Source organism: Talpa occidentalis, unplaced genomic scaffold (genome assembly GCF_014898055.3).
Source record: "Talpa occidentalis isolate TD23 unplaced genomic scaffold, MPIMG_talOcc4v2.1 talOcc4.11, whole genome shotgun sequence".
Taxonomy (NCBI): Eukaryota; Metazoa; Chordata; class Mammalia; order Eulipotyphla; family Talpidae; genus Talpa; species Talpa occidentalis.
In genome coordinates this window covers 100,175,756-100,203,007 of record NW_023601104.1, presented here as the reverse complement: position 1 = coordinate 100,203,007, position 27,252 = coordinate 100,175,756, and the positions used below count along the sequence as shown (strand labels likewise).

Sequence of the window (27,252 nt, the reverse complement as noted above, 5' to 3'; positions counted from 1 at the left end):
ATTTCAGCATCTGATTATAACTAATTTAGTATTTTACTATTCATTTTTATCTTTTATTATGTGTTCTATTATCCTTATTTGTTTTATGTAAGGTTAAGCCTCCTAAAATTATGACAAGTATCTTTTTTAAAACAGGAACATATATTATTTGTTGCTGCTTATGGTGTTCATCTTAGGGCAAAACATAAAACTTAAGCACTGCAATTAAAAATAGAAGTAAACCCTTAGTACACATTCATGAGACTCTTATTTGTTTATTTTTTAGATTTATAAAGAACTCTTCCTTTGAATTCATGGTGTTTCATCCTGTGTATGACTGAGATATCAGTAAGTAATGAATGTCTAATAAATGTATAACTATTATGTTATGAGTAGTTGGGGTAATAACTATATTTCCATCTGTTAAAATCTGGGTCTGCCTGTAAAAAACAGCTTGAAAATGAAATCCTTCAGTTCTCTTTGCAGATACTTTGTATTTTCATTTCTGCTCTAAATAAAGTGGGAGCTAAGGTGGATTTGAGGCAGTTCTCCTGACTGCCTGTGACTATGCAGGGCGTTTCTTTTTACAAGCCTTTTTCCTTTGTAAAACAGGAGCGGCAGCTTTCCTGTCCACCTGTGACTATGCAGGTGCTATGTTTATCTCCTTTTCCTAGCCACCTGTCCTTTTAAAATGTTAAAAAAAAAGAAAAAGAAAGAAAGAAAAAGGTAGTTTTCATCAGAGTTTCCTGCAGGACATTCATATCATTGTGATACAGTTATAGTAACGGTATTTTTGGAAGGAAGAATTTCTTGGTTCGTTCCGAAAGTACATTTATAGACATTTTTCACTAAGAGAAAATTAGTGTCTATTTATACCTTACAATTAGGAACATGCTAAGTCATTATATTTTTAATTTTAACTTGTTTCAGCAATGATCGACCAACCACTATGTGTAAGACATGCTAATATAGTAGGTATATGTTTTTATTTCTCTTCAAAGAACCTTTTTGATTGCTGTTACTGGACCAAAAAAAATGACATCTATTATCAAATTAACTACCCTGTCTGGGGTGCAGGAAGAGTCTGCGCTGTGCTATCTGCTCCAAGTTGATGAATTTAGATTTTTACTGGACTGTGGCTGGGATGAGCACTTTTCTATGGATATTATAGATTCCCTGAGGAAGTAAGTTACTTTTCATGTTTGTAGGCTTTTTGTATATCATCTCTTTTCTGCTCTGTAATACTATTTTGATGTAACACAGTGTTTGTTTTTCTGCTGTAACTTAGTTTATAGTAAAATGCTTAGTTTTGCTTAAGCCAGCGTCAAATAGTGATTGTTTTTTACTTGTGAAGTTTTGATTGATTTGTAAATTTTGTTTATCGAAATTTAGCGAAGTGTTAAATTAATTGTTACTTGACTCATGGATCTCAGTAAAATTTTTGCACTGTAATTTTAGGAAGGAACAAAATTACGTGGTTTTTTTTTTTTTTTTTATGTAGAAGTAGTGGAATACAGGCCAGAGGTGTGGGGGGAGAGAATACTCACCACAGACAGAATGGGGAGCAGAACAGATGAATCTATTGAAATACGCTGCCTGAGGGAAGCAGTGGGTGAGACAGGAGACAGGAGAGGCCTGCAGCACCATGTGTGTTAGCGCCCTGGCTGGGGCTCAAACTTGTGCTGCAGTGGCTGCCTACAGCTTCATGGTGCTAAGACTTGCGCCACCAGGGAGACTCATAGCAAGATTATAATCACAAAAATTGGAGAGGGGAAAAGCCTTTTTCTGTGTGAAGAGGCTGCAGTCAGGTCACGTGAGCTTGCTTTCTGAAGCTTGCTGCTCCCCGGTGAGGGTGGGTGCTCAGGATGATGACTGAGATATAAAAGGATGCTAATGCTTTAAGGAAAAACTCAGTTGTGCTTGCACTATTGTGTTAATTGTGGAAGGAGCAAGGACTTAAATATTAAAAAACTTAGAGCTCATAGCAAAGCATTTTTTTCTAGTTAATTTCTTTTGTTCATGAGAGTATATGCTTCATTGATTAATTGAAGTCATACTACAATGTCAATCACATGCTAAAAAAAAGGCCAAAATCTATAGTAAATATGTGACCATTTAAATGGCTTCTCCTTAACAGTTTCTGAAATTCCAGCTGAGTTCTTGAACTTAAGATAGTCATTTGAAATCAGCTTCCATGTGGTTTCTGCACTTTCTCATTTTCTCTTTTAAATGTGGCTCGCCACCATCTATGTGTACCTTGCACCCTAATTTTAATATCGATGTGGAACAGAGGTAGTAATAACTGAAATTCATAGATGTCATTTTAACTCTCAGGTTTGCCCTTTACTTTGGCACATAGTCTTTAATCCAGAATACTTAAGAGGGATCAGAACCAGCAAGTTATTTTGAATAGCCTCTCTGTACCCTTAACGGGAGATTTGAGTCCTTATTTTGTTGTGTCCTCGCAGGCATGTTCACCAGATTGATGCAGTGCTGCTGTCTCACCCCGACCCTCTCCACCTCGGCGCCCTCCCGTATGCTGTCGGGAAGTTGGGTCTGAACTGCGCTATCTATGCAACCATTCCTGTTTACAAAATGGGACAGATGTTCATGTATGACCTGTATCAGGTAATTTATGATATGGAAAAAAAATTTACACTCTTAAAAAAATTTACACTCTTGCAGTGATCATTTTTAACCTTCAGTTTGTGTTATTCTTTTAGTCTCGACACAATACAGAAGATTTCACACTTTTTACTTTAGATGATGTGGATGCAGCCTTTGATAAAATACAGCAGCTAAAGTTCTCTCAGATTGTGAATCTGAAAGGTAAAAAATGCTACCCAGTGGCAAATAATTGAACTAATGTTTTACCTACAGAAAAGTAGAGGGGGGATTTATAGTAATTACAGGCACTGTGGTCTGAAATTAAAAAATTAGCATTTTCTGATGTGGAACACTGAACTTCCCCGAGTCATTTGAATTTTAACATTCAAATACCAAATACTATCAAATACTACCATATGTTAACAGCTCAGCCTTTTCACATTTAACTTGGGAGAGATTTATTTAGTGTTTACTGTGTTTAACGCACAAAGGTAAAGTGACCCGATCCTCCTCTTGGGAACTCAGATTGAGAAGATCAAGTAGCTTAGGTGATTAAATATAGTGATTGATGTAAATGAAGTGCTATGGCAACACGAAATGGAGAATGACTGAATTCTAGAATTTTATACATTTAGAAATTTATTATTTAATTAGGTCAGGAAGTCATAAGTGTATAGTTACAGAGAATTATATTAACGATTTCATAATTAGGAACCCTTGGATTGAAAAAACAGTGCAACAATGAACTCTGAGCATTTAGCCAGGAAGTAATAATGGTCTCAACAGTTTGGCTTATACTTAATTTTTCTGTAGAATAAGGTCTTTTTCATAATGAGATGTCCTTGTTTTGTTAGAAGTTAGCAAAAGTGGAGATGCTTAATAATTGTGTGTACAATATAAATATTAAAGTTTGTTAGTTCCTATTATGTGATTTGGGAGCCTACTAGTTTTTAAGTCCAACCTCTAGCTTTCTGTTTGTAAGCACGTGTAACTAAGTGTCAGGAGGGGTTACCTCCATTGGAGAGTGAAATGGTGGGGGCAGGAGGGTGAGACTTGCATTGCACTGTGTGCCTTGCCACTTTTGAGTTCGTTACCATTGCCCATATTAGTTACTGACAAATAAGTAACCTTTCTTTAGGGTTACAGAATCTGAGTATTGTCATTATTTTGTTGACATAGGTAAAGGACATGGCTTGTCTATCACACCTCTGCCAGCTGGTCATATGATTGGTGGAACAATATGGAAAATTGTTAAAGATGGAGAAGAAGAAATTGTTTATGCAGTTGACTTCAACCACAAGAGGGAGATGTAGGTATATCAAGATAAACATGGATGGAAAAGCAATTGTTTCATTCTCTGGGTGGGAAATTGGAAACAGTACATTTTTAACCAAAAATTGAAAGCAATTTGAAAACATCAAATAATATTATTTTCGAAATTACTTAATTACTTGCATTGTAAAGAGAAAATTTTGGCATAAGAGATTTTAAAAATTTATGTGTAACTATCCATTCTATAAAGCTGATCTTTCCTTGGAAATATTGCAAAGGAAAGGAATTTTTGTACATCTAATTTTATTTTATATGCACTTGACATGATATTTATTTATTTATTTTTTAAAAAGATTATTTATGTATACAAGAACTGGAGTACAGGCCAGAGGTGTGGGGGGGTGAGAGGATTCAGCAGAGACAGAGTGGGGAACAGAACAGACTGACTGAAATACACTGCTGAGGGGAGCAGCGGGCAAGACAGGAGAGGTCTGCTGCGGCATGTGGGTAGCTCCCTGGCCAGCCGGGGATTGAACTCATGTTGCAGAGGCTGTGGATTGCTTCATAGTGCTGTGCTTAACCCCTTGCACCACCTAGGCGGCCCATTGACATGATATTTAAAGGAACTTTGTAGGTAGGTTTTTTTTTTTTATTTTTTTGGTAAAGGTCAGTAATTACCCCCTTAAAAGGGAACATGATAGTAATACTTTTAAATACTTTATTTTGTACTGAGCATTACTGTAAAACTGCTTTGGTGTCTAATCTCGTGCAGTCTTCTGTTATTTCGTACATTAAGTTCATGCTTTTTTGTATTCAGTTTCTTCAAGATCTTTTGTGTCTTATTTTTTATCTTATAAAAATAAGACTAATAAATTGAACTTTAAATTTTAGTAATCACAAGATCAATGAGGAAAGGATGAATATTGAGTAAATGGTATCCAACCATTTTTGGAAAAAGATCAGATTTTTTTACCATATAACAAAATAAATTTCAGATGGATTATAATTAAATAGAAAATGAAACAGTATGTGTGGGTCTGGTCTCTGATTTGGAAAAGACTTTGTAAACATACAATCAATGGACCAAGTTACATAGGAAAACTTGGATAGATTTGATTAAATACAGGTTTAAAATGTCTGAAACAAACTATATTAAAAGACCAAAAGAAGGGAAAATACAGAGCAAGTTGTACATTTTATATCTATATGTATAGATAAGAAATATGCATACATATTGCATATATGCCTATAAATGTGATTAATCCAAAAGATACCAGTTGTAAAGTGAATAAAACTTAAAAGTTTAGGAAAAGACAAAATTCTAATTTTTTTTGTATTAGGTATCATTAAAATTGTTTTTGAATGGTCATATTCTTCTGGGAGTAGTTAATGAATGCATTGGTCTTTCTGGTTGAACCTTTCTGGAAAAGGGAGAGCTTTCTGGAAAACCATCCAGCAATGTTGTATACTCTACATATACATTTCTAGTCTTGTGTCCTTAAGAAATATAAAGATTTTTGTGGAAACATTCTTTAAAAGGTTATTTATAATGCCAAAAAATGTAACCTAAATGTCAATAAAGAGAAATGATCAAATAAAATGTCATCAGACACAATAGGAAGTTTTTACAATGGTTAAGAATTAGATTTAGAAAAAAACTTGAATGTGCTGGGGAAAAGCCAGGCTAGAGAACTGAGTAGGTAGATGTATGCATGGGTTAGTGCCTCTTTATATGCCGTATACACTGCACGCACATGATTGGAAGTGTGTACACTAAAATATTACGTTATTCATCTTCGACTGATGGTACCCTGGAAGATTTTTATTTTCCACTACCCTTATTGAATTTACTAGATTTTCTTATCAAGAAGCATGTATACTTTTATAGTAAGAGAAGGAAAACCACATAAAAGATGATGCTTATTTTTTAAGTAAGAAAAACTATTGTTTGGGATGTAAAAGCTATTTGAAGGAATGTAAAACACTCTTCTTAAACTTTGTTATAGCCACTTAAATGGATGTTCCCTGGAAATGCTAAGCAGACCCTCCCTACTTATCACAGATTCATTTAATGCTACGTATGTGCAGCCCAGGAGGAAACAGAGAGATGAGCAACTTCTGAGTACGTATTATATAACGTCCTTTTTAAAGAACTGTCCAGTACATGGTGACATGAATTGCTGATTGTGCTGTGTAACTTTTTTTCATCTTAAGACATTGGCTAACTCTAGTATTTTTGAAAAAATGTTACATGACCCTGTCAATATTTTATATAAGAATATATTTTAGTTGGTTTGAATTAACTTTGGTGGGATCGCTATAAAGATTGGTTTCTCCCTGCCATTCAGGACATAACTGTCTTTTCCTGGCACTCACTGGTATGTTTCTAAGGAAAGCCAAATTATATAAAGATTTCATGTGAGTATATTAGAAAAACATTTAACGCTCTAAGCTACGTGGGATTTTGACAGGGAAAATTGGATTCTACTTTTAAACATTTGAAATCATTACTCCTATCTACTACTTTAAAAGTATAACTTGTTTACTACAGTACTTGACTTTTTAATGTCTCCAATTTTTGAGTTTGTTTTTTTTTTTTTTCCCGCTAAAGCTTGGTTTTGCCAAATATTTCCAAGTAGACTTTCATCTAAGGCAAGGAAATCTATTTATAAAGATACTTTGGTTGGAAGTGGGTAATCGGTATTATATTCTTTAGGCCTACATACATACATGCATGCATGCATACAGAACATATATGTGTAAATATAAAGTATGTGTGTATATAAATTTGAGAATTATTTATAACAAAGTGCTTTGGATGGACATGTGAGACTGCAGAGGCCTGGAAACCCCAGGTAAACCTACCCATTTGACACATTTATCCAGTTTTCCCAGTGTGCTATACGAATATGTTCTGTGTGTACTGTGTTATGATGAGTAATTTCTGTGTGTGCTATGTTATGATAAAAAAGGATTGGGAACCACTGATTTATAATTTTTCAATGGGAAAAAATTGAGTTAATGACATTCTTTTTCACTGCTGTGAAGACATTTAACAGAATAAAAGTTGTATTATGGATGAGATAATTTTATTTATTTATTTTAATTTTATTTTTATATTCCCCATACAATTGCAACCCCCTTATTTTGACCCCAATCTCTCCTTTCCCCGCCCCCCACCCCCCATAGTGTGTCTCTGGTTCATAGTTGTTTGTTGATTTTGATTTTTTCTTTCTTATAGCTATTCTTTTTCCTGGTCCCTTATTTAGGTTTTCTAGATTCCTGCTATGAGTGAGACCATGCAGTATTTCTCTTTTTCTTTCTGGCTTATTTTGCTGAGCACGATCCCTTCCAGCGCCATCCATGTTGCTGCAAATGGCATGTGTTTATCTTTTTGAATGCTGAGTGATATTCCATGGTGTCTATGTACCACATCTTCTTGATCCAGTCATCTATTTTGGGCATTTGGGTTGTTTCCAAAGCTTAGCTATTGTAAACAGTGCTGCTATAAACGTAAGGGTGCAGGTGCTCTTTGGAATTGATGTTTCTGTGTCCTTTGGGTAAATACCTAGGAGTGGAATTGCTGGATCATATGGGAGCTCTAGCTTCAGTAGGTTGAGGAATCTCCACACAGCTTTCCATAGTGGTTGGACCAGTTTGCACTCCCACCAACAGTGCAGGAGAGTTCCTTTTTCTCCACAACCTCGCCAACATTTGTTGTTTGCTAGTTTTTTTAATATGTGCCATTCTCACTGGTGTGAGATGGTATCTCATGATAGTTTTGATTTGCATTTCCCTGATTGCAAGTGATGTTGAACATTTTTTCATATGCCTGTTGGCCATTTGTATTTCCTCTTCGGAGAAGTTTCTTTTTAGCTCTTCTGCTCATTTTTTGACTGGATTATTTTCTTTGTTTTTGTGAGTCTCATCAGCTTTTTGTAGATTTTTGTAATCAGTCCTTTATCATTAGTGTTGTGTGCAAAAATGTTCTCCCAGTTGGTGGGGTTTCTCTTTGTTTTGGTTATTGTCTCCTTTGCTGTGCAGAAGCTCTTTAATTTGATGTAGTCCCAGCTGTTTATCTTTGCCTTCACTATCACTGCTTTGGGTGATGTGTCTGTAAAGATGTCTTTGAGGTGCATGTCATGTAGTGTTTCGCCTATTTTTCCTTCTATATATTTTATGGTTTCGGGTCTTATGTCTAGTTCTTTAATCCATTTTGAGTTGGTTTTTGTGCATGGTGTGAGGTAGTAGTCAAGTTTCATTCTTTGGCATGTAGTGATCCAGTTTTCCCAGTACCATTTATTGAACAAACTTTCTTTGCTCCAGTGTATATTCTTTGCTCCTTTGTCTAAGATTAGTTGACCATAAATCTGTGGGTTTATTTCTGGGTTTTCTATTCGGTTCCATTGGTCTGTGTGTCTGTTCTGGTTCCAATACCATGCAGTTTTGATGATTATGGCTTTGTAGTATAGTTTGAAATCTGGGCGAGTGATGCCTCCATTCCCTTCTTTTTTTTTCAGGAGGGTTTTGGCTATTCGGGGTTTTTGGTGGCTCCATATGAATTTCATCAATATTTTTTCTATTTCTTTGAAGAATGACATTGAAATTTTGATTGGAATAGCATTGAATCTGTATATTGCTTTTGGTAGGATGGCCATTTTGATAATGTTAATTCTTCTGATCCATGAGCAGAGAATGTCTTTCCATTTCTTTGTGTCTACTTCTATTTCTTTTAATAGTGTTTTATAGTTTTCTTTGTATAGTTCCTTTACTTCTTTTGTCAGGGTTATTCCCAAGTATTCGATTTTTTTTTTGTTTCAATAATAAAAGGAATGGTTTTCTTGATTTCTTCTTCTGATTTATTGTTGATGTATAGGAAGGCTACTGATTTTTGTGTGTTGATTTTGTATCCTGCCACTTTACTAAACTGATTGATTAATTAGTTTTTCTGTGTAGTTTTTGGGGTTCTCTATGCATATTATCCTATTGTCTGCAAATAGTGATAGTTTGACTTCTTCCTTGCCTATTTGGATTCCTTGTATGTCTTTCTCTTGTCTTATTGCTCTGGCTAGGACTTCCAGTATTATGTTGAAAAGCAGTGGTGAGAGTGGACATCCTTGTCTTGTTCCAGATCTTAATGGGAATGCTTTCAGCTTTTCACCATTGAGAATGATATTGGCTGTGGGCTTGTCATAGATGGCCTTTATGATGTTGAGGTATGTTCCTTGTATCCCGAGAATTTCAAGGGCCTTTATCATAAATGGGTGTTGTACTTTGTCGAATGCTTTCTCAGCATGTATGGATATTATCATATGGTTTTTATATTTCTTTTTGTTGATGTGTTGAATTACATTGATTGATTTTTTTGGATGTTGAACCTTGTGTCCCTGGAATAAATCCTACTTGGTCATGGTGAATTATCTTATGGATGCATTGTTGAATTCTGTTGGCAAGGATTTTGTTGAGAATTTTTGCATCAGTGTTCATTAGGGAGATTGGCCTGTAATTTTCTTTTTTTGTGCTGTCTTTGTTGGGTTTTGGTATTAGTGTAATGTTGGCTTCGTAGAACGTATTTGGTAGTATTCCTTTTTCAATTTTTTGAAAGAGTTTGTGTAGGATAGGCACTAATTCACTGCTGAACGTTTGGTAGAATTCATTTGTGAAGCCATCTGGGCCTGGGCTTTTGTTTTTGGGGAGTGCTTTGATTACTGCTTCAATTTCACTTCTTGTAATTGTTCTGTTTAGTTGTTCTATTTCTTCTTTGTCCAGCTTTGGATGATTATATCGTTCTAGGAATTTGTCCGTCTCTTCTAGGTTGTTAAATTTGTTTGCGTATAAGTGTTCATAGTAATTTCTTATTAGTCTTTTGATTTCTACTGAGTCTGTTGTGATTTCTCCACTTTCATTTATAATCCTATTTATACATGTTTTCTCCCGTTTTTTCTTTGTGAGCCTTGCTAGAGGTTTGTCTATTTTGTTTATTTTTTCAGACAACCAACTTTTGGTTTCATTGATCTTTTGGCTTGTTTTTTTAATTTCTAATTCATTAATTTCTGCTTTGATTTTTATTTTTTCCTTTCTTCTACTGGCTTTTGGGTTTTTTTGTTGTTCTTTTTCTAGTTCTTTGAGATGTGAGATTAGGTTGTTTTTTTGAGTTCTTTCTTGTTTGTTGATGTGAGCCTGTATTGCTATATATTTTCCTCTTGTTACTGCTTTTGCTGCATCCCATACATTCTGGAAAGTGGTGTCCTCCTTGTCATTCAACTCAAAGTATTTTTTAATTTCTTCTTTGATCTACTCATTAGTCCAGTGGTCTTCCAGTAGTGTGGATTTCAATCTCCATGAAGTGGGAAGGTTCCTTGTTTTCTTTTCATGATTTATTTCTAGCTTGATACCTTTATGATCGGAGAAGATAGTTGGAATGATTTTGATTTTCATGTATCTGTTGATGTTTGTCTTGTGGCCCAGTATGTGATCTATTCTGGAGAATGATCCATGCGCACTTGAGAAAAATGTGTACTCAGATTTTTTTGGGTGCAGTGTCCTATAAATGTCTGTTAAGTCCATGAGTTCTATATCTTTATTTAGGGCTCTAGTGTCTTTATTTTTTGTCTCGTTGATCTGTCCATTGGTGAGAGTGGGGTGCTGAAGTCTCCCACTATATATGTATTTTCTTTAATGTCTGTTTTCAGAGCTGATAATAATTGTCTAATATATTTTGGTGCCCCTTCATTTGGTGAGTATATGTTGATGAGGTTTATATCTTCCTGATGTATTGTCCCCTTGATCATAATGTAGTGTCCCTCCATGTCTCTCTCTCTCTCTCTCTCTCTCTCTCTCTCTTTATTTATTTATTTATTTATTTGTTTGTTTGTTTGTTCATACAAGCACTGGGTACAGTCAGAAGCGGTGGGAGGGTGAGAGAATTCACCAGAGCCAGAGCAGGGAGCAGAGCAGGCAGAAGGACCGAAGTACACTGCTGAGGGGAGCAGCGGGCGGCAGGAGAGGTCTGCGCGCCATGTGGGACCCTCCTTCGGCAGCCAGGGAGCAGCTGGGGATCGAACCGGCACTGTAGAGGCTGCGGGCAGCCTCACAACCCAGCGCCCAACCGCTGCACCACCGGGGAGGCCCTCTTTTTTCTTTTTTTAATTTGAAGTCTATTTCCTCTGATATAAGTATGGCTGTTCCTGCCTTCTTTTTTTGGTCCATTTGTTTGTAGGATTGTTTTCCAACCTTTTACTTTCAGTCTGTATTTATCTTTTGTGGTTAAATTTGTTTCCTGGAGACAACAGAAGGTTGGATTTTGTTCTTTAATCCAGCCTGCTACTCTTTGTCTTTTTACTGATGAGTTTAATTCATTTACATTTAGAGTTAATATTGATATGTTGGCATCTGTGTTTGCCATTTTGGTTTTTTTTGTGATTTTATTCCTTGCTTTATTCTGTTCTTCTTGTTCAATCCTCTGTTGGTTTTGGCTTTAGGACTTCTTGTAGAATTTTTTGGAGTGGGGGTTTAGTTATCATGAATTTCTGGATTTTCTGTTTGTCTGAGAAGGTCCATATTTTTCCTCCGTAGAGGAAGGAGAGCATTGCAGGGTAAAGTATTCTTGGTTGGCATTTGCTGTCTTGAAGTTTGCTGAATATGTTATTCCATTCGATGAGATCATTTTACACCTGGCCTAGTAATTACTTTTTTATAAATTATAGTCTTTAGAGCAAAAACAGAAAAATAAGGTTATTTTTTATTTCATTTATTTATTAACAATTTATTCATGCTATAAGAACCCGGGTACAGGCCAGATGTGCGAGAGGGTGAGAGGATTCACCAGAGACAGAGCAGGGAGCAGAACAGGCAGACTGACGAAATACACTGCTGAGGGGAGCAGCAGGCGAGACAGGAGAGGTCTGCTCCCTATATGGGCATCTTCCTGGCCGGCCAGCAGGAACCCATGCTGCATAGGCCGCAGCCAGCCTCACAGCACTGTGCTCAACCGCCCACGCCACCAGGGAAGCCCTATCTTTTATTTTAGTAGCAGAGTACTGTTATGTTCTATAGGGATTTTGCATTCTTGTTTTCTAGCAAATGTCCTGGAAACACTTCGAGGTGATGGGAATGTATTAATAGCAGTGGACACTGCAGGCAGAGTTTTGGAACTTGCTCAACTTCTTGATCAAATTTGGAGAACTAAAGATGCCGGATTGGGTGTTTACTCATTGGCACTCCTAAATAATGTCAGCTATAATGTGGTGGAGTTTTCAAAGTCCCAGGTTTGTTTTCATGTTATCATTGTAAAATACAGTGATTGAACTTCTAGGAAACAGTGTCTTAATTGCGCTTTGGATTTTTTATAAAGAGGAGGAGGAAGAAGAGGAAGAAAGTGATGATGATGATGATACCTAAAAACCACTGCTGTTCTGTGTGTTTTTCATTCATCACTTCCTGTAATCTTCATATATCCTATGAAGTCCTATATTTTTGTCTCCATGTTACAGATCGGGCGAGTTGCGTCTCCTTTAACCCTTAATGTCCCCATTTTTAAAATGGGACAAAAATAGAACAGTCATATACATCTTAGGCTGTAAATGTTAGAATTCATTTTCCTTTTCCTTTTGAATAAACTTTCCCTTGAAATAATAATTTCTGGGGTAAGATACTTAGAACTTGCACTGCCTTCTTAATAAGATTTCATGGGACTTAAAACTGAACCATAATACAAAATTGAATTTTTAGAAATGAATGCAGGGGTGGGCAGCAGAAGCAGAAAATAAGCAGCTTGTTAAAACAGTACAAATTTAAGCAACCATTAGTAGGAGACTTGAAGCAAGGTAGAATTTGACCTCCTTTGCTGTAGACTGCATTGAAGTTATGATTTCACATTTTCTAATTATTTTCACCCTTTCCCTCTCATTAGGTAGAATGGATGAGTGATAAGTTGATGAGATGTTTTGAAGATAAAAGAAATAATCCATTTCAGTTTCGCCATCTCTCTTTGTGTCACGGTCTTTCTGACTTGGCTCGTGTCCCTAGCCCTAAAGTGGTACTTGCCAGCCAGCCTGACCTGGAATGCGGATTTTCAAGGGATCTCTTTATTCAGTGGTGTCAGGACCCTAAGAACTCAATCATTCTAACTTACAGAACTACTCCTGGGACGTTAGCACGTTTCCTAATTGATAATCCTTCTGAAAAAATTACAGAAATAGAGGTAAGCGCTTGTGTGTGAACTTTATCTTAACTGTTTGAGGGATGTACTATGCGTGATGTTTCTGAAAATCTGTGAACAAAAATGAAACTTGAAATTGGTTCAGGATGTTTGTCAAAATAGTAGTTGCCATTAGTAGCACACATTCCAGAGCTCCTTAAGCTGGAATTTCTCATTCCTGAGCCCTCCTGTGGTGCTTCTGGTACCCAACCCAGAGGTAACCTCCTCGCTGCATTCTCAGCCTCTCTGAAAATTTCCTGTCACTCCTTTCCCTGGTTGAAATCTGGCTGTTGGCGATGCTTTTTTCCTTTCTTCCTCTCCGGTAGATGCTCTTTTTTTCCTCTTTCATGCTTCATGTGTTTGGGGCGGGGGCAGGAGAGGGGGCATGAAGGGGAATTTGGGGTAGGTGTCCCTTCTGTTCTGAAGCTATCATGCCCTTTCTCTCTGGTAGTTGGTGCCACCAGACTTGACAGTACACTGACCCCTCCTGGGTCTCTTGTATTTTGTTGTGCATTGGTGAGTTTAGACCCTGGTTCTTAGTCTTATTAAAATGATAGAAATTTAAGCAACCATTGGTAGGATACTTAAAGCAAGATAGAATTTGACCTCCTTGACTGCCTGTCCACTCTGGCTTGGGGAGAGCAGTTCCTTGATACTGGCTTTTTTTTTTTTTTTTTTTTTTTGTGGGACCCTTGCCAGCGGCTGGGGAGCCAACCAGCGCTGCAGAGTCTGCGGGCAGCCTCGCAGCCCAGCGCTCAACCGCTGTGCCACCGTGGGAGGCCCAATACCGGCTTTCTTAATGAGCTTTTCTTCTACTCCCCTTCAGCCCTCTGCCCAGTCGGCTGTCCATTCCCATGGTCGTGCCCTTTACCTTGTGATGACGGGACCATCTCCAGATCTGCACCTCCAGTGTCCCTCGCTGATCTTATAGCCGGCCTTCTCTGTTACTCTCCTGCCAGTGTTGGGACTTAGAGTTGATGAACCCCAACCACATTTACTCTCTTTCATCCCTACAGTTCTGTAAATGCCTTTCACCTTTTTCTATTTTTGTGCTCACTTGGCAAAGCTTTGACTTTAAGTCTATTTGCTTACTCTCTGTCTCTCCCCAGACAGCTTCGTATTACTGGATTCTATCATGTGGGCAAGTTTTCCTTCACATTTTTGACCTCACAGAAAGGCACCCACTCCTGACACTCAGCATCCTGTAGGCTTTTCCTTTTCCTGCTCTGCAGTAAGACAATTCCACACCTCTGTCTCCTCAACCATCCTCCAGCTCCCTCTCAGTCCTCACCCTGTAGTACATGACCTTGTTTCAAGCCGAGAACTAGAAGCAGTCAGACAGAATTCCCTTATCTTCTTGTCACTAAATGCTTAACCTATTTCTGCATCCACATTTGCTGTCTTGTCTCCTATTACAGGAGCAAGATAAATCAGATGACCAATATGCCAAAAGACATTTTTTTCTTAATAACCAACCTATCATATCAGTTTTCCAAAACTAGCACCATTTACTGTGTAGTGTATAATAAGCAATACCGAGTGGGTTGGTGACTGCCAAAGTTGTGCAGAGTTCTGGTGACTGCTCTCATTGTGTCTCCAGAGCAGCCATCTTCAGGCATGTTCAGTTTGTTAAAACTAAGCAGTAAGGGTCTCTTAGCCTTTAACCCTAAGAAAAGCATAATAATAGTAACTAATATCTGATGTACAGTCACGATAAATAGAGAATTGTTGAGAAGGATTCAGAGCAAGCAAACCGGAGTAAAACGCTACCTTTTGTGTTATTTAATAGCTTAGATATACAGAATTAAATGAACTCAGAAATGCTTGAAACACTTCCAACAGATATGAAATACTGAATTAGAAAAATATTACTAGAAATTCAATTAAAATTGGTATGCCATTTGAAGCATTAATAAAAGAACATTAAAAGTGGTTTGAATTTGAAAAAAATTTGAAAATTACAGAGCTAAAACTTCAAGCATCAAGTTTTTTATTTTATTAACAAGTAGTATGTTGTTAGGCTCGGAATTCTTTCCCCTCTCATCTCGTTAGGACTATAGATCCATTTTTTTCCTATTATCTTCCATGTTTTCCCTCTCCTTGGTCATGTCCAGAACAGTTTGTTTTTGTTGTTGTTGTTTTCTGTTTTTTAAAGATTTTATTTTTATTTATACAAGAGCTGGGGTATAGGCCAGATGCGCGGGAGGGTGAGACGATTCACCAGAGACAGAGTGGGGAGCAGAACAGGCAGACAGACTGAAACACACTGCTGAGGGGAGCAGCAGGGAGACAGGAGAGGTCCGCTCGCCATGTGGGTTGCTCCGAGGCCAATGGGGATCGAACCGGCACTGCAGACGCTGCAGACAGCTTCACAGCACTGTGCTCAGCCGCCTGCGCCACCAGGGAGGCCCCATGTCCAGATCGGTTTTAACTGTGCTTCCCCTGATGCCCAGACTTGCTTTTCTTCAAGTCTGCCCTGTCTCGGGGAATAGCAGTGCTTTGCACATTTACTCAGTAGACAGTTTTAAAATGATCTTTGAAGTATAATTTATCCTGAAAATATGTGGCATGATGTATTTTCCACAGATTGAACACACCTACGTAGGCTCCGTCCAGACCAAGGAAGGGAATGTTACCAGAGTCCCCTTCCTGACACTGCCCGTCCCTTCCATGGGGAACCCCGGTCCTGACTGCTGATGCCCAGATTAATAAAACCTATGTTCAGTTTCTCAGTTTTCTCTTGCCAACCATCCTGTGTACCTGCAGGTGTATCTCAGTCTGCTTCCTTTTCTCCAAGCTCACTGTCACCATCCTGTCCAGGCTGAAAGGTCCTGTTGCCTGGTCTTTGCAGTAGTATCCTAACTGGTTTCTCTATTTATATATTTTTCCTTTTATAGTCCTTTAATCCTTTCTTTTCACAGCATCAAGGTGATACATCCTCTCCCCCCTTTTATTGTGACAAGGACCATCTCACATACATTTTACCGCCTTAGCCATTTTTAGGTTTTTAGTACTGTAGTGTTAGCTGTATGAACATTGTTTTGCAACAGATCTCTAGAACATTCCATCTTGCAAACTCTTAAGCACATTGAATAGTAACTCCCAAAGGCATCTTTTAAACAGTCATCATTTCCTGCTGCTCCCTTGCTTAAGCCCTCTGGTGATTTCTTCGTGCTCTGTGAATAAAATCCAAACTTACCCAGACTTTTGAAATACCTCCTGATCCACGCGCTTTTCTGTCTTTATCTCATTCCACCTTTCTGTGTTCCACTCTGCTCAGGCTCTCTGCACTAGCTGTGCCTTCTGCCTATAATGCCTTTAATAGACGTGCACTTGGCTCTCTCCTTGGCACTCAAGTCTCAGGTTAAAGGCCACCTCCTCAGGTAGGCCTTCTCTGACTTCCAATCTAAAGTAGCTACTCGCGGGCCTCCCCGGTGGCACAAGGGGTTGAGCACCACACTATGACGCAATCCACAGCCTCTGTAGCATGAGTTCAATCCCTGGCCGGCCAGGGAGCAACCCTCCTGTCTCACCTGCTGCTCCCCTCAACAGTGTATTTCGGTAGATCTGCCTGTTCTGCTCCCCACTCTGTTTCTGGCGGATCCTCTCACCCCCCACATCTATGGCCTGTACCCCAGCTCTTGTATGCATAAATAAATAAGTATTTTTTAAAAAAAAATAGCTACTCGCATGCCCACCCATCATGTTACTTCATTTTTCAAGATTTATTTATTTTTTTGCGTAGAAGAACTGGGGTGTCAGCCAGAGCTGCCGGGGGTGAGAGGATTCACCAGAGACAGAGTGGGGAGCAGAACAGGTGGATCTACTGAAATCCACTGCTGGGGGGAGCAGCAGGGAGACAGGAGAAGGCTGCTGTGCCATGTAAGTCACCTCCCTGGCTGGGCATCGAACTTGTGCTGCAGTGGCTGCTGATAGCTTCATAGTGCTGCGACTTAACCCCTGAGCCACCAAGGAGGCCCACAGTAAATTTTAACACAATGAAGTACTATAAGTTGCTGGTATGCTTTCAGATGGTACTTCACAACTAACCTTAAGTTAGTTGCGCCACTTGAGTTTTAATATAATACCAAAGAAGAATAGTAATGAAAAGGCTATTTAAATCCTTTGCCTTTTGCAACTATGCATCTGTGTGAGGCTGGATTTTCTTCACATACTTAATTAACATAAGCAACATATTTCAAGAGATTGACTATAGAAGCCGCTGTGAGAATCCAGCCGTCTTCTCTTGTCCTAAACATTGAAGAGATTTGCAAAAATGTGAAATAATTCTGTACTTCTCACTAATTTTTTTTTTCTTTTGCTATGGAAATAATTGCATTTTGTACATCATGTTAGTGCTAACATGTAATGGTTATTTTTAATGAACAGATGTTTTTAAGATTTTTCAGTTTTAATTTCTGACATGGTAAATATTGATAAATATGACCTATAAAAACACAAAGACACCTTGGGGTTCTCAGTAATAAAGAGTCCAAGGTTTGAAAACTACTAATTAAACATCCTGTACTGATGGATTTAAAAATCGTGCCAGTTTACTGTTATAAACATTGCTACGGTGTGATCCCCGCCCACCACTAGTGTGATTGTTTCAGTAAGATAAATTCCTGAAAGTAGAAATGCTGTGTCAAATGACAACCATGTTTTTATTTTTAAATGCTGGCAAGTTGCCTTCCAACATAGTTTTCCTAATTTTTCCCATAGATAGTGGATGAAGGTATCTTATTCCCATGTATCAATTAGCATCGCCAACCTCATAGGTTTTTAATTTATAAAAATTTGCAGTTTTCGAAAATCATTGGTGAAATTAGACCTTGTTCATGGTTATTCTTTGCTTTCCTTATTTCATAAATTGCTTGTATTTTTTTTAATGTGTTGATCATTTCTCTTAACTGATTTGAAAGAGTAAAAGTAGCTTCTAATGGTTACATGATTTCCCATTTTCCTTTGATTTTATGAGATTTAATATGCCCAAGTGAGTTTTTTCCTATTGCCATATTTATTCGTTTTTTCTCCTTTATGGCTTTTGGGTTTTCCATTATATGTAGACTTCACTTAACTTCAAATTATAAGAAATACTTGTCTTTTTTTCCTGTTTGGTGATTTCTAGCCAACTTGATTTAAATCAAATCCATCCAAGAAATGTGATAGGTCAGTTTTATAACTAATCTAAAAAGAGTATGTGATCACATGTAATGGAAACTTGAATAATCTCAGAGGAAAATCCAGATGCTGAATCAGTTCTCAGACATGTTGTATCACATACTCCCTTCCTTAGTCCCCCCTAACTCTGGTATTTCCATTTTTCTGCTGTTTTCTTCAGTTGAGGAAGCGTGTGAAGCTTGAAGGGAAGGAACTTGAAGAATACTTGGAAAAAGAGAAGCTTAAGAAAGAAGCTGCTAAGAAACTTGAGCAGTCAAAAGAGTGGGTTATTTTCAGATTATGAGTTTATATAATTTGAGAACTTATTCCTAAGATAAAAACATTCAATTGAATATATTTAAATTTTCTTTTGATTTCATCACTTTTGTTATATCTTTCAAATGATACTGGAATTCCTAATTGTTTCATTGCTAATTTTAGTATGTGTTTGTTAACTGACCGTTAAAGCTGTATGTCAACACAAAATATCAACTCAATAATAATAGAACAACTCAATAATAATAATAATGTGAAAATTCAAAATCTTGGGCACTTTATGACCTTTATTCCCAAATCCTCTTAGGGCAGACATAGATTCTAGTGATGAGAGTGACGTTGAGGAAGATATTGACCAGCCGTCGGCTCACAAAACTAAGCATGACCTGATGATGAAAGGTGAAGGCAGTAGGAAGGGAAGTTTCTTCAAACAGGCTAAGAAGTCGTACCCTATGTTTCCTGCCCCAGAAGAAAGAATTAAATGGGACGAATATGGAGAAATTATCAAGTATGTAAGCAAAACAGGCATTTTCTTACAGATTAGAGGTATGACTATTATCACTTGAGCTTATTTGAACTTTCTTCTGGTCATCACGTACTTTGTTCATTCCTGAGCACCTCAGCTTGAAAGATGTTGAAAATGTGTTTGCAATGTAAAACCAGAAATGTTGAGGATCATTTACAGAATTTATGTTAAAGGAAAACTGGTTATTTTATTACTGCAATATCGGAAAGCTTTAAAAAGATGATCAAGACTTTTTTCCTCTGACTGAAAAGAGAGGTAAAGGACTTGCATTGGAGGAAAACCTAGAACAGGAAGAACCGTGGATGGGTAGGGATGGTTTTTGGGGATAGGTTATGTCTTAAATAGTATTGTGCACATTTTAGTTACAAGAGGAACAGTGAGAGCAGGGTAGAGTCGTGGAAGATCTGCACAGTCCACACCTCCTATTGGAAAACGACTGAAGTCACATGCTCTGTTCACACACTGAAAACACCGCTGCCCAGCATCAGGATTCTTCGGGGTCCCATCGCTTTCCTGGTGCTTGTGAAATGCACATTGTCTCTCATGACCTGGTTCCCCCACTTTTCTGGTGCGTGTCTGTGAGGTTCTGTTACGTCAGTACTCTCTTCTCTCCGGTGCTGCCAGCCTCCTCCGTGTCCTTCTGCACAGCCTTTCATGGCCTGCCTGTGCACATGGCTCCCTTGGGCCTTTTCTCGGGCTGCTGAATCTTGCCTACAAACTATTGGAAGCCTGTCCTGTTTCCTGCTTGCCACCCCAATCCAGTTAGGTTGCTCTCGTACTTGCTTTGTCCTTCCAGAATGCTGGCTGAGCACACAATGGACTTGGGTCACCTTGGACTTAATGAGGGAAATTCCATTGTCTCCTGGGCCCTCTAAAATAATAGAGGGAAAAACAACAGTTTAAATAGTATTGGTGGGTTTGCATACCATTCCACTTAATTGGTGACCAATCTGTTTAGCACATGGACATGCTCTTTAGCTTCATTTTCTTATCTAAAAATAGGGAGAAGAATTAAGTGAAGCTGTGTTTTTAAGGCACTTAGCATAAAATCTGACTCATGGTGAATGCACTTTAAGTGGTTGCTACTGCTGTTACCACATGGATTCCAGTTGGAGGTATTGGACTCGAGGCCTGAGAAGCTGCTACTGCATGCTTGGATTAACAGGCTTGGATTCTCAGAGAGGAGTAGGGGTGGTGTGGGGTGGGGCATAGACAATTACATGGATGGTCACAGAGAATATTTTTTTCAGTATGTTCACATAGAATTCTGGTATTGGAAATAAAATGGGAAGATCGATGTCTTAATAGTTTGTGGGAATGAAGATGAAGGCTTTTGAGGGCGCTAGTGATTTTGTATCTCAGTCTTCTTAGTAAAGCGCATAGGGGAGAGTCATCTGCTCTCTTTGGGTCCAGAGAGAAAACCTGGGAGTCTTAAATCAACGGAGGTCTGGGATTTATAGGGCTTGGGAGTTGGTGTGGGAAACCACAGAAATTGAGAAGAGAATTATTGAAACAGACACAGGGCCGGGTTGCAGTAGTACTCGTGACAGCCACTGAGATCTTCTAACAACCTGTCGGGCTCGTTCTCTAGGCCACATGGTGCGTTTTTAAAGATCAGTCCTTGAAAGCCATGATGAACATTGTATATGCAGTCATCTGGTCATTGACATTGTGCAGTGCATTGGCTTTGGATTAAATGTATATTTTAATCTTGAAGAGTTTAAAAATTATGCCATCTACTCATTAGTTACATATGTATAATATAATAGTACCTTTTTTGTTACTATTTCTAATTAGAAACTTATCATTTAGACCCGAGGATTTCTTAGTGCCAGAACTTCAAGCTACTGAAGAAGAAAAAAGCAAATTAGAATCTGGCATGACAACTGGAGATGAACCCATGGATCAGGATCTATCTGACGTTCCCACGAAGTGTATCTCCACAACAGAGTCTATTGAAATAAAGTAAGTGTTTTTGTGGCGTTTTGAAAATAGATTGCAAAATAAAATTTCAAGCACTTGAATGACATAATTTATATCATTTCAACAGTAAAGTTTCTGAATATCCTCTAGGAAGTTTAGCCTTTTAAACATTGATTTGTTTCCATGCAGACTTGTAAAGTACAGTGGTAGTTTCTCTTTATTAGACATTCGAGTGTCAGAGTGAATTGGTAATGAGGTGGGGTTAAACATGAAATTGTGTGTTTACATGAAGACACGCTCTTTCTGGCCTCCTTAGTCTAACGGCAGGTTAACTGGTACAGTTCACAAGTTGCATTTGTCTCACTGCGTGTGTAAGAAACAGGCATCTACTCTTGACTTCAGCATCTCTAATGTCTTAAACACGTCCATGTCAGCAGAAACAGCTAAGAAACCAACCCCCCCCTTTTTTTTTTAAAGATTTATTTATTTATGCATACAAGAACCGGGGTACAGGCCAGAGGTGCAGAAAGTGAGAGGATTCACCAGAGACAGAATGGGGAACAGAACAGGCAGACTGACTGAAATCCACTGCCGAGGGGTGCAATGGGGAGACCAGAGAGGTCTGCCGTGCCATGTGGGTATCTCCGTGGCCAGGCAGGATTGAACTCTCACTGCAGAGGCTGTGGACAGCTTTACAGCGCTGCGCTCAACCACCTGCACCACCAGGGAGGCCCAGAAACCAAAACCTTTTCCCCTCTTTTGTTTGGTACAATAAATGATCCTTCTGGAATATTTTTTTAAGTCAAAGAGCAAAGTGGTTTATTTGTCTTGATATCATGTGCTATTTGTACTCTAGGCTATATCTAAGACCTAAATAATACCTATTAACAGTATAACACATGCACCTTCCTCAAGTCCCCATTTTACATATTGTGTTCATTTCTTTTCTGATAATAAAATCTGGAGGGGAAGATCCTATATCTCCAAACTATATGCTATGTTTTATTTTATTTTTTTTTTGTTTGTTTGTTTTAAAAGTTTAATGTGCTATTTTTTTTTTTAAATATTTATTTATTTATACAAGCACTGGGTACAGTCAGAAGCACGGGAGGGTGAGAGAATTCACCAGAGCCAGAGCGGGGAGCAGAACAGGCAGAAGGACCGAAGCACACTGCTGAGGGGAGCAGCGGGTGGCAGGAGAGGTCTGCGCGCCATGTGGGACCCTCCTCCGGTGGCCGGGGAGCAGCCGGGGATCGAACCGGAGCTGCAGAGGCTGCGGGCAGCTTCGCGGCCCGGCGCTCAACCGCTGCGCCACCTGGGAGGCCCCCTATATGCTATGTTTTAAACTAGTGTTTCATCAATTAAAAAAAAAAAACCAAAAAAGAATTCTACGTTATTTATAAAACTTAAAAAAAAAATAAAAGCCATTAACCTAATTTTAGAAAAAGAATCAGAAAAGTAAGCTGAAAGAATTATATCTAATTACAGAGCCAGAGTTACGTACATAGACTATGAAGGACGCTCTGATGGGGATTCCATTAAAAAAATAATTAATCAGATGAAACCACGACAATTGATCATCGTCCATGGGCCACCGGAGGCCAGTCAGGATCTGGCAGAGTGCTGCCGCGCCTTTGGTGGGAAAGATATCAAAGTGTACATGCCGAAGCTGCACGAGACGGTGGATGCCACGAGTGAAACTCACATCTACCAGGTACACAGGCCACATTTGAGCCACACAGACATAAGTACTGTCTGCTGCAGTTTAGGGAAGGTACATTTGGAAGACAGTGGTGAAAGAGATAGACATAGTCCCCTGCCCCTAAATCTTAAGAGTTTGTGGGGCTTAGGACAGGATATTACATGGATGATTCTGCGGTGCTCCTCTGGTTGGGGAAGCTGAGGGTGCCGTGGGATCAGCTAGAGGGAGACCCTAACTCAAACTTGGAGGTTAGGAAGAGATTTCCCGGAGGTGGTAGTGACAACCAAACTGGATCCCAGTGGGTCTTTAGAGGGGTTGTATATGGAGCAGGTAGGGGGACGACCGTCTTGGGCAGAGGGAATAACATTTGCAAAGGGAATGATGAGAGGACAAGAATTCCGACGTTTTATAAAAATTTGTGGATGTCAGTGTCCCACTCCTTAACAAAAAGGTGGGGGACAGTCCAGAGAACAGGAGCAGCACAGCCGAGAGATTAAATTAACTCGTGTTCGTGGGAGATGGTGTCAGTTAACGCAGGAGTGACGTCTGTACTTGTTTGGAAAAAATGGATTGGAATTGACCAGGCAGAGTGGTGATTCTGGGAAGAACAAGAGGAAGCAGTAAGAACATGGGCGTGTGAAACTGGAATATGCAGGAAACTAGAAGCAATTCAGTGCTCGAAGTAGCATCAAGAACCATTGACAGAAGCAGCACCTTGTCAGCCTTGGCTGCGCATGAGCATCACCTGGGGGCTTTGGGGGCCTGGGAGGACTTGGCTCTCCGGTCTCAGCCTCACCAGTTACTTCAGAATCACTGGAGGTGGGGTGCTGGCACTCATTTTTTTTTTAATGGCCGTGTGATTCCAGTGTGCAGTCAGGGTTGAGAACCCCTTCTCTGGAAAGTAGACGGGGGCCCTAGTGGTCTTAGGGGGCCCTGCTGCTCATGGTAAGGATCAGAGGAGTGAAAGATTTTGAAAGTTTCATGCACATGACCAGAGCTAGAAAATGACAATGCTGGGTTTTGTTTGTTGTTTTGTTTTCTGTGGGCTTCATCTCTCTCTCTCTCTCTCTCTCTCTCTCTCTCTCTCTCTCTCTCTCTCCCCTTTTGCGTATGTAGGTGAGATTAAAAGACTCACTTGTCAGCTCCCTTCAGTTTTGTAAGGCAAAAGATGCTGAGTTGGCCTGGGTGGATGGTGTCTTAGACATGAGAGTCTCCAAAGTGGACACCGGGGTTATTTTAGAAGAAGGTGAACTGAAGGATGATGGGGAGGACTCAGAAATGCAAGTGGACGCTCCTTCCGACTCGAGCGTCATAGCGCAGCAGAAGGCCATGAAGAGCTTGTTTGGAGACGACGAGAAAGAAGCCGGGGAAGAGAGCGAGATCATCCCTACCTTGGAGCCCTTGCCGCCACATGAGGTGAGAAAGCGCGCCCTTCTGTCTTTTCCTCAGCTGGCCACCCTTCGATTGTTCTCAGTGTTTTTAACCTTTTAAAATAAGTGTTGCATGTAAAGATTACTAATTCAGTGTGGTTAGAATGATAATTTATTATTTTTTTTAAGATTTATTTATTTATGCATACAAGAGCTAGGGTACAGGCCAGAGGTGCGGGGGGTGAGAGGATTCACCAGAGACAGTGTGGGGACAGAACAGGCAGTTTGACCAAAGTACACTGCTGAGGGGAGCAGCGGGCGAGACAGGAGAGGTCTGCTTTGCCATGTGGGATTCTTGCCAGCTGGGATTGAACCTGCACTGCAGAGGCTGCGGACAGCTTCACAGTGCGGCACTCAACTGCCTGCGCCACCAGGGAGGCCCCAGTGTGGATTTTTAAATACTAAGTTTGCTGATGGTGAGGGCCTTCCTCCTGCTCCAGCCAAGAGCTTCCTAGCTTGCTGAGTGTACGCGCTGGCATTCCTTGTTTGTATGTTGTTAAGTCAGTTCACATCGCTTTTGGTTTTGATACAGTTAGTGTAATGGTGGGAAGACTCAGGGCAGAATCTCCATGATTCGAGCCGACGGGTGAAGGAGGAGTCCTGGAGCCCTTGGTGGCTTTTGCAGGCTTTTATTTGGATTTACCAGTACACGGCAGGCAGGGGTGCCGGGGGGTCAGGAGGCTGGCAGACCTCCCAGCCCCCAGCAAGTCTTCACTCTTTCTGGGCTCACTGGCGTTCTCTCATGGCCTCTGCTTCTCACTTGTTCTGGTCTCTCCACTTTTCCTCTTTCTGCTGTTCCCCTTGCTCTATTCTGGCGTCCCCGTGACGCCGCCCTTATAAGCCCAGTCTCAGCCCAGGTGAATCTCACTTACATATGCCCACACCCCACTCCAGATGACCACCATCAGGCATGCATTCAGGACTGCAGATCCATCATCAATCCCAATGGCGGGAGGGCAGAAAAAGCCTGATACTTTTTTTTTTTTTTTAAGATTTATTTATTTATTTATACAAGCACTGGGTATAGTTAGAAGTGCGGGAGGGTGAGAGAATTCACCAGAGCCAGAGCGGGGAACAGAACAGGCAGACCGACGAAGTGCACTGCTGAGGGGAGCAGCAGGCGGCAGGAGAGGTCTGCACGCCATGCGGGACCCTCCTCCGGTGGCCGGGGAGCAGCCGGGGGTCGAACCGGCGCTGCAGAGGCTGCGGGCAGCTTCGCAACCCAGCGCTCAACTGCTGCACCACTGGGGACCCCCAAGCCTGATACTTTTTACCTTACCCTACAGTTAGAAATCTATAGAACCTTTACTCTGGAAAGTAGACGGGAGCCCTAGTGGTCTTAGACGCCCTACTGCTCATGGTAAGGATCGGAGCAGTGAGAGTTTTCAAGGTTTAATACACATGACAAGACCCAGAAAATGACGATGCGAGGTTATGTTTGGATATAGGTCTGGTCTAGTATTTACATGCCCTGCAGAGATCTAGTTAACTGGCAAAGATTTCAGGTAATTCACTTACAACAGTGTTTAAAGTCTAGTATGAGATCTGCACTTCTGTCAGGTGATACCTTTGTCCTCGCTGTGCAGTGAAGAATTGAAAACAACACTCGGTCACTGGGTTCCCTTCTCGTAATATTCCTGATACTGGGAGGAGGAATTAGAAGCTTTTTCTCTTTGTCTGAAGCTCGCGTTCCTCAAAGCAATTTCAGAGAAATAGCATTAGGTTGAACCACATGCCTTGCTGGTTCTAAAACCCATGTGTTCTCTCTAAGGGGGGGGGGGGAGGGCGGGGAGTGCACGTAGGCCCCAGGGAGAATTACCTTCCAAATTAAGCAAAGCCCTAGACTCTGGAGAAGGAATTTTTGGTTCAGCTCTGCCTACTGGCACTCTAGTTGACCCCCTTAGGCAAGTGGGTGAGTGAAGAGCATAACATCACCAAACATCTCTGTTATTATGAGGCATGACTAATAAAATTGATTGTGAAACATTCAGAAAATGTGAAGGGCTTTGTAATGTTAAGTAATGAGGTAAAATTAATGAGGTAAAATTCAGAATAACAACTTGGAATGTGCGGGCTTGAGATGATCTGTCATAGGGCTTCAGAGAGAAAATGCCTTCGAGATCATGTGTTACTTATTTCACTTTATTCAGGACAGCTGTGTATTTGGTCTTTTATTTGGAGTTATTATTTTCCCTTTTCCCTTATCAAAGGTTCCTGGACATCAGTCTGTTTTTATGAATGAACCAAGACTTTCAGACTTCAAACAAGTTCTTCTACGGGAGGGGATTCAAGCGGAATTTGTAGGTGGTGTACTGGTTTGCAACAATCAAGTAGCAGTCCGCAGAGTAAGTGCTTTTAATTAAAGGTAAACTGAACAGATGCTTCTGATGTTTAGTCACTTTGAATTCTGTAAGTCTTGATTAGTAATTTCACAGAACTGGAAATCAGTAATTTCTATTCATAATGATGACCTTGAAGGCTTATAAAAGTGACTCACAAAGACATGATATATCATTTTATTGTACATTTTTATCATTTGAATCCTCTGACATTTATGTAAAATTCATGATTTGAATATTACATCCACATTCTGTGAATCAGAGCAACCCATTTCCTGACCAATCATAGAATAATTTAGTTAATATGTTTTGGTTATGTCTGCATATTAATGGATAGAAAATGTACTAAAGCACTTTTCTTTTTTACTTGGTTTCTAGACGGAAACTGGACGTATTGGATTAGAAGGCTGCCTTTGTCAAGATTTTTATAGGATAAGAGACCTTTTATATGAACAATATGCCATTGTGTAAAGGACATGATGTCAAGAAGTGTCTGTTGACCTTTCTACGCAAAAGGATTCTTACTCTAAGCTTTTGCTTTTTTGTTTTGTAACATACAAAAAAAATCTGCCAGAAAACTTAACATGCGTTACATTTTTTTAAATGTAAATAGAAACCATTTTGCTAATGCTCAAATGAGCATCTACCTGTTGGCTTTCAGAATGCTAGAAACCCTACCAAGTGTGCAGGCCCAAGAGTTGAAGGGGATTGGTTTCCTCTACAGGCCCCTTATTCTAGAAGGGCTTTTTACTTGAATAAAACAATGCAACTTAGCAGACCAGCTCATCGCCTTAGAGACACATGTTTGCATGTGTTCTTGCAAACTCTTTCTTACCTTT

General features: G+C 39.7%; 1 protein-coding gene across 3 annotated transcripts; it reads left to right on the top strand.

The window, feature by feature from the left end:
* The first annotated feature begins 267 nt into the window (after positions 1-267).
* On the top strand, positions 268-27,194 carry CPSF2 (cleavage and polyadenylation specific factor 2). 3 transcript variants are annotated; one of them, XM_037504029.2, is made up of 15 exons: positions 268-327; positions 981-1,163; positions 2,448-2,607; positions 2,703-2,808; positions 3,766-3,895; positions 5,865-5,980; positions 11,938-12,125; positions 12,770-13,060; positions 18,399-18,499; positions 18,801-19,001; positions 20,832-20,984; positions 22,431-22,656; positions 23,761-24,060; positions 26,285-26,419; positions 26,792-27,194. In XM_037504029.2, exons 2-15 carry the CDS (start codon positions 1,015-1,017, stop codon positions 26,882-26,884), a joined length of 2,349 nt encoding a protein of 782 aa, XP_037359926.1. In that variant the 5' UTR covers positions 268-327; positions 981-1,014; the 3' UTR covers positions 26,885-27,194. The 3 variants fall into 3 exon arrangements, with proteins under 3 accessions (XP_037359926.1, XP_037359925.1, XP_054548785.1); XM_037504028.2 differs by having other exon boundaries at positions 20,817-20,984; XM_054692810.1 differs by lacking the exon at positions 268-327 and having other exon boundaries at positions 955-1,163.
* Positions 27,195-27,252: the final 58 nt, after the last annotated feature.

Excerpts from the sequence above, each read along its gene's own strand:
- CPSF2 (XM_037504028.2), top strand. The coding sequence starts at position 1,015 with ATGACATCTATTATCAAATTAACTACCCTGTCTGGGGTGCAGGAAGAG. Across the intron at positions 18,500-18,800 it reads AAACTTGAGCAGTCAAAAGA|GGCAGACATAGATTCTAGTG; the intron begins GTGGGTTATTTT and ends AAATCCTCTTAG. Across the intron at positions 24,061-26,284 it reads AGCCCTTGCCGCCACATGAG|GTTCCTGGACATCAGTCTGT; the intron begins GTGAGAAAGCGC and ends CCCTTATCAAAG.